This window comes from Alosa sapidissima, chromosome 24 (genome assembly GCF_018492685.1).
Source record: "Alosa sapidissima isolate fAloSap1 chromosome 24, fAloSap1.pri, whole genome shotgun sequence".
In the NCBI taxonomy this organism is placed as follows: domain Eukaryota; kingdom Metazoa; phylum Chordata; class Actinopteri; order Clupeiformes; family Clupeidae; genus Alosa; species Alosa sapidissima.
In genome coordinates, this window is record NC_055980.1 from 27,130,086 (window position 1) to 27,137,585 (window position 7,500).

The 7,500-nt window shown below is 44.7% G+C and overlaps 2 protein-coding genes across 3 annotated transcripts in view; one reads left to right on the forward strand and one right to left on the reverse strand.

Moving 5' to 3' along the window:
* st6galnac2 (ST6 (alpha-N-acetyl-neuraminyl-2,3-beta-galactosyl-1,3)-N-acetylgalactosaminide alpha-2,6-sialyltransferase 2) overlaps window positions 1-3,121 on the forward strand; it is a 10,191-nt gene extending 7,070 nt beyond the window's left edge. Inside the window, exons 7-9 of one of the 2 annotated variants that reach the window (XM_042083129.1) lie at window positions 1,777-1,860; window positions 2,543-2,642; window positions 2,848-3,121. In XM_042083129.1, the coding sequence (XP_041939063.1) occupies window positions 1,777-1,860; window positions 2,543-2,642; window positions 2,848-3,018 (355 nt within the window). In that variant the 3' untranslated portion in view covers window positions 3,019-3,121. The remainder of the gene's footprint in view (window positions 1-1,776; window positions 1,861-2,542; window positions 2,643-2,847) is intronic. The other variant, XM_042083128.1, reaches the window with a different exon arrangement.
* The window catches only part of LOC121700216, a 1,725,899-nt gene that overhangs the window by 1,233,387 nt on the left and 485,012 nt on the right, over window positions 1-7,500 (reverse strand).

Below are 7,500 nucleotides of genomic sequence, written 5' to 3' on the forward strand. Positions count from 1 at the left end.
CACAACAAAAATAATACGAATGAATTTACTAAATTGGTAGGGACAATTTTGTCATCCCAAAATACTGGTATGGACATGACCCTGTGGTCCATATGCAAACCCATGCCTTTGAGACACACACACACGCGCGCACACGCGCACACACATACACCATGCCTTTGAGACACACACACACACGCGCACACGCGCACACACACACACCATGCCTTTGAGACATGCAACACACTCCCTCTGTCACGCAAACCCACTCACTCAAACACATGGTTACTTGCCCACCCACACTTATAAGTTTGCCTGTTTATAGTAGAGCTTCAGAACAGCTTAGACTGTGTGTGTGTGTGTGTGTGTGTGTGTGTGTGTGTGTGTGTGTGTGTGTTTGTGTGTGTCCTCCAAAGCTGATGACGCACAAGGCACCTCTCTGACCCATGTTCCTGAGTATTGTTGTTCTGGCACGTTCCCTTTGATATTGGCCAACTTATTTTTCTTATTGGCCAACTTTAATCATCTGTAGGCAAATTAACATGATCATCCAATCGGAACACATGGAACCGGTTATGTGGTTGCCAAAAAGTTGCCCAATGCATCACCTAAAGCAGTAGCAGGCATTGTGGGCATGCACTGACAATGTCAGAGACTTTATTATCTGTATTATTTGTCAGTGTACCATGAGGTTAAAGTCAGTATTATAAAGTGATAGTGCATTGGGTTGATTTCAGTTGTTATTTTAAGGTAATAGAACTGCATTGGGTTGATTTTAAGTTGTTATTTTAAGGTAATAGAACTGCATTGGGTTGATTTTAGTTGACATTGTAAGGTAATAGTACTGCATTGGGTTGATTTAAGTCCACATTCTGTGGCTCTCAGTAGGTTCAGTGGTTAGTTTGTACCACTTGACAAGTTCAGTTGTGACCTTTTGAGTACATCTCTGATACAGTATCAGGCTATGATGTAACAGGCATAGTTGTCAGCATAGTTGATCTGTTGACTGTTAGTAGGTTTATAGCATGTCTCGTAGGCCGAGAAAAGCTGTTGCTCTCAAACACTGTCCACTTACTCAACAGAGTCAGTGTACTGATGAAGGAATAGATTAAATAGACAGATATGGAAGGTTTGCAAAGTGATATCATGCTCCCTTTAAAGAGAATTTTTAATATTTATCTTGATACATGGCGTACATTTTGATGTATTTTTGCCCATCCCTGTGTGTGTGTGTGTGTGTGTGTGTGTGTGTGTGTGTGTGTGTGTGTGAGAGAGAGAGAGAATTTCATTTGTTCAGTATGTACAGGAGATATAATCTCTTCCTGCTCAAACACACCTGCCTGAATGCATTTTTTGTGTGTGTGTGTGTGTGTGTGTGAGAGAGAGAGAGAGAGAGAGAGAGAGAGAGAGCGAGTCTTAGAACAATCATGTTTATTTGACTTGCAAATATAATGTTCCCCACCCGTATATTACATAAGTGTGTTTGTAAGGTACACGCTCTAGGAGTGCACTTCCACATATGGCCCCTAGATGGTGCTGCATGTCTGTGAATGTCCACGTACAGTGGCTGACTCATCACACAGTAGAGCGTCAGTAATATTTAATATTTGGAGCCCGTTGTGAGCAGCGCTGTTATTTATTATTCTCTTTGTGCTCTAAACTCCTAAACTGGGTTTAAACTCAACACTATTTGAACTCGGATGCCTGTTTGTTTTGTTAAAAGAGAAATATTGGAAGTATATTAGAAATCAGACACATGTATATATACAGCTGCTGACATGTTGCTTTCTGTCTCAGGCCCACTGAGTATTTCGGGACCAAACCCTCTGTGGAGAAATTCAGGATTCTCCATCCTGACTTCATCACCTATGTGGTGAAGAGGTAAGTGATGCAGACACAGACACACACACACACACACACACACACACACACACGGAGATCACTCAGTGGTACTCATACACACTACTCACGCACATACAGGACACGACACACACTCACACTGTTCTGATTTTGCCTCAGAGAACCAGAAATGCACATGTTGATAGACACACAGAATCCGCTTGTAGTTCCTGAATCAATTTGGGACAGTCTGGACCATTATTAGTTCCCAGAGTGAACCAAATAGTTATGTAGTTCTGATTCATTATTAGTTCCTAGAGTGAACCAAATAGTTATGTAGTTCTGATTAATTTAAATGAATACGCATTCATTAACATTTCTGTAAAATGTGTTAGCCAGCCATAGTTCCTATGTTAGGCACCAATAGTCCTGTAATAGTTCTGTTTGCGGTTCTGTAATAGTTCTGTTTGTGGTTGTGTAATAGATCTGTTTGTGGTTCTGTAGTAGTTCTGTTTGTGGTTCTGTAATAGATCTGTTTGTGGTTCTGTAATAGTTTTGTTTGCGGTTCTGTAATAGATCTGTTTGCGGTTCTGTAATATATCTGTTTGTGGTTCTGTAGTAGTTCTGTTTGCGGTTGTGTAATAGATCTGTTTGTGGTTCTGTAATAGTGGTTCTGTAATAGTTCTGTTTGCGGTTCTGTAATAGTTCTGTTTGTGGTTCTCAGGTTCCTGAAGTCTCGTCAGCTCAAGTCGGAGTTCAGACACCTGTACATCCCCAGTACTGGAGCACTGATGCTGTTCACCGCCCTGCACACCTGTGACCAGGTACACACACACACACACACACACACACACACACACACACACACACACACACACACACACACACACACACCTGTACTAATGTTATTTATTATTGTGATGTGTGTGTGTGTGTGTGTGTGTGTCTTGTGTGTCCTTGCATTTGTCTGTGTATTTGTTTGTATGTGTGTGTGTTTACATTTGTATGTGTGTGTTTGTTACACTCCAGGTGTCAGCCTATGGCTTCATCACTCGTAACTATGACGATTTCTCTGACCACTACTTCGACTCCCAGTGGAGACCGCTGCAATTCTTCGCCAACCATGACCTGATGATGGAGGCCCGCGTCTGGGAAATACTGCACCTCCGCGGGGTCCTAAAGCTGTACCGGAGACACTGACACACACACACACACTCACACACACACCTCACACACACATACACACCACACACACCACATACACACATACACACCTCACACGCACACCACACACACCTCACACCCACACCACATACATACCTCACATGCACACCACATACACACCTCACACACACATACACACCTCACACACACACCTCACACACACACACGCACACCACATACACACCTCCCACACGCACACCACACACACACACAAACACACGCACACCACATACACACCTCCCACACGCAAACCACACACATTAAAGGTCCAGTATGTAGGAAATAATGGAAAATAAACTGTAACCATTCAGAAAATGATCACCATATGTTGTCAGAGAGTAAGGAAACACGATGAATTGACGTAATGGCTTATTTGACAACATTACTCTAACCCGTAAAACCCCGTAAAACCCATGAAAAAATGAGTTACGGGGCGGAATCTCTTGGAATTTTCGTTTATGTTTTGAACGATTCATTCTAGAATAGCGTATTAATAATGGGCTAGCGCGTCCTCCTATTTGGGTTGCCAAATTAGCAAAGGCCAACTGTCAACAGCTGTCAGTTGTAGTCATGAACGCATATAAGAGGCAGGCAAATTTACAAAATTAAAACAAGAAACAAATTAAGTGGACATCGGAGGAGCTTCCTGATATGGTGACGTCTTCGTCAAACGAAGAATATCAAGTCTGACGCAGAGCTGGCCATATTTCTCCACAACAGGTAGCCTAGGCTAAACTTCATCTGCATCGCTAACTTCAGCTAAATATGTTACGTTGGTTAGAGAGGTATTTTTTGTTTTCACTGTTTCCGTAATGTGTAGCTGGGTCATGGTTGGAGAAACGTTAAAGCAGCTGCAGGTCAACTAACGTTAGCTAAGTCTTAATTACATCTGGCAACCCAGAAGAGGATCGCGTCTGGTAGTCTTGAGAACGTTCACCAGTGTTTTGATTTTGGCCTACAGAACGTTCGGTAACAATCCTACAAATCGCACCTTTAATATAGCAGTACTGTATCTCAAGACCTCTGGAATGGAATGTTCCTGTTGATTTGTATAGTTTTGTGATTCACTGGGTTTATTTTTACAGTCAGTAATGACACAATTTTGTAAATATGTTTACATTTTCTATACTGTAAATCAGAGTAGTTGTCTTTTTAATGAATCAGTTTTCTTGTATGACTTTTGGCTGGACCTGTTGCGTCAAATAAACAATGACTGACAACAACATTTGGGTGTTAGCGTCGGTCTAGAAGTTTGTGTGTGTGTGTGTGTGCATGTGTGTGTACAGTACAGGTCAAAAGTTTGGACACATCTTCTCATTTCAATGTGTTCTCTCTATTTTCATGACTATTTACATTGTAGAGTCTCACTGAAGGCATCACAACTATGAATGAATGCAAAATTATTTGGCCCACAGATGAATATTTGTCAAGTTATAGCTTGCTGAATATGGTATTACATTAAAAAAAGAAAACTTGTTTTCAAATATTTCACACTTTTTTGTTAAGTGCATAATTCCACATGTGTTCATTAATAGTTTTGATGAATATACAATGTAAATATTCATGAAAATAAAGGAAACGCATTGAATGAGAAGGTGTGTCAAAACTTTTGGCCTGTACTGTATGTGTGCACGTCACGTGTATATGTGTGTTAGCATAGATCTAGAAGTGTGTGTGTGTGTGTGTGTGAGAAGTACGCCAGCTCATTTGTGTGTGTATGTTTCAGGTGTCTAAAGTCTTTTCGTTGGCACTCTTATCACCGTGACGACAGGTGCAGGAAGCTTCAAACCCAAAGCCTGTTCATCAGTCCTCTTCACTTTCCCACAATGCTCTGCTTCAGCAACACTGCTTGCTTTAGTGTGCCATTCACAGTGTGTGTCTGTGTGTGTGAGGGGCTGCCTGTGTGTGTGTGTGTGTGTGTGTGTGTGTGTGAGAGACTGAGAGGGGCTGCCTGTGTTTGTGTGTGTGTGTGTGAAAGAGAGAGGGGGTGCCTGTGTGTGTGTGTGTGTATATATGAGAGAGGGAGAGGAAGATTGCTGTGTCTGCTGTTAGAGCTGAATCAATCTTAAGCGGCTTTGAGAATACTGTATATGAGTGGTGTGTGTGTGTGTGCGTGCGTATGTGTGTGTGTGTGTGTGTGTTCTTGAGTCAATTCTTTATGCTCTTTCACCTCCTAAATACAGAAAGCTGCAGACAAAAACACATTTAATAGTCTGTAGTCTCTCTCTGTCTCTCTCTCAGAAAGAAATGCACACTTGTAACAGCTAACAGCCACACACACACGCATACACACACATGCACACACACACGCACACACACACACACACGCACACATGCACACACACACACACACACGCACACACACACACACACACACACACGCACACACATGAGAGGGAAGAACAATGCAGGCTCCTCACTACTAGCAGTCAGGCAGCTGTAAGATCAATGACTCAGAAAATCCAAACGCAAACACAACAAGGGAGCTCTGTGTGTGTGTGTGAGTGTGTGTGTGTAGTGTGTGTGAGAGAGAGAGTGTGTGTACTGTATGTATGTGTGTGTGAGTGTGTAGTGTGTGTGAGTGTGTGTGTGAGAGAGAGAGTGTGTGTACTGTGTGTGTGTGTGTGTGTGTGTGTGTGTGTGTGAGAGAGAGTGTGTGTGTGTGTGTGTGGATCTGTGTTTGTGTGTCTGAGAACTATACAGAGTGTGTATGTGTGTGTGTTGCACTCAGTGGGTGTATGAACCGATTCTAAGCTGTGTGTGTATGTTTCTTGAGATGTTTGTCTGTGTGTATGTGTGTGTGTGTGTATGTATGTGTGTGTGTGGCTCAGCATTGCTGCCGTTGTTGCGGTGTGCTTTGATCTGTGTGTGTGAGTGCATCTCTCTGCAGTCCTGTCATTAACTGCTCGTCCACTGGCTGCCCAGTCTTTGCCTGCATCTGGATCCATCCCACAATGCCCTGCTGCGGGTCTCGCGCACCGACTTCTGTGGACTCCGCCGACTCCGGCGTCTCCAGCTCTGCTCCAACCGGATCTCGTCGGTGGACCGCTGCGTGTTCCGCAACCAGCTGCGGAATCTCAGTCCCGCTGTGGAACCTCCCTCTTCTGCACGTGCTGGGCCTGCGGTGGAACCCCGGTTCTGCAGTGGACCTCCGGGGCTGGCGTGACCCGCGTCCTCGCGCGCGCATGTGTGTGTGTGTGTGTGTGTGTGTGTGTGCGTGCTTGCGTGAGCGTGTGTGTGAGCGTGTGTGTGAGCGTGTGTGTGAGCGTGTGCGTGCGTGTGTGTGTGTACGTGTGTGTGTGTGTGTGTGTGTGCGTGTGCATGCGTGCGTGTGTGTGTGTGTGTACACGTGTGTGTGTGTTTGTGTGCATGTGTGTGTGTGCGCGTGTGTGTGTACACGTGTGTGTGTGTGTGTGCGTGCGTGTGCGCGTGTGTGAGTCGCCTCCGTGTCCTCCGCCTGGGCCACGCGGGAGTGTGTTGTGTGTGTGTTGTGTGTGTGTTGTGTGTGTGTTGCGTGTGTGTTGCGCTGCCCTCACTGCTGTTGCCTGCCGCGGCGGCCCTGTGAGCAGGGATGGATTACTGCATGGGGGCTACCGGGCCCAGGCCCAGGGGCCCAAGGGGTCAGGGGGCCCTGAAGCCCAAGCCGTTGCATGGAATCATTGCCTCAATATCAACAAATCAGGATGTAGGCTATGAATCTGATTGAATTTAGTATTGGCCATCCCCAAAATGTACCAGAATACAGGAAATCACATCAAACAAATTAAAAGTTTTCTGGGGGAGGACCCCCAAACCCCCCCTCCCACATATGCAACAATTAGTGGGGAGCCCTTAATACATCTGGGCCCAGGGGCCCGAAAGTTCATAATCAGCTCATGCCTGTGACACTGGAGGAAGCGCAGGCTCAGTCGTGCTAATTAGTCTTGTGTGTGTGTGTGTTGTGTGTGTGTTGTGTGTTTCATGTGTGTGTGTGTGTGTGTTGCATGTCAGTGTGTGTGTGTGTGTGTGTGTTGCATGTGTGTGTGTGTTTGTGTGTGTGTTGTGCGTGTGTGTGTGTGTGTGTGTGTTGCATGTCAGTGTGTGTGTGTGTGTGTGTTGTGTGTTGCATGTGTGTGTGTGTGTGTTAATTAGTCGTGTCGCCCTGATAGTCGTAGGCTATCCCCTGATGAGTTTCTTCCTGGCGACGTCTGAGCCTATGTCTGAGTGCTGCTTTGCAGTGCAGGCCTACCCAAAGACTTATGCAGCAGAATTGGTGTACAGCAGAGACGCGTTATCATGACTTGTGTCTCGTATCGAACTCTCTTAGTTCTTTGGTCTCTGTGGTGTCTCGTATTTTCAATATTATTCAGATATTCTCATCTCATTCCGATAGCGCCAACCTGTGAAATGACTTAATATATTATGCACCCTTTTTAATATTTTAGCAGCTTGCTTTCTTTTACATCACGTCTTGAAAGC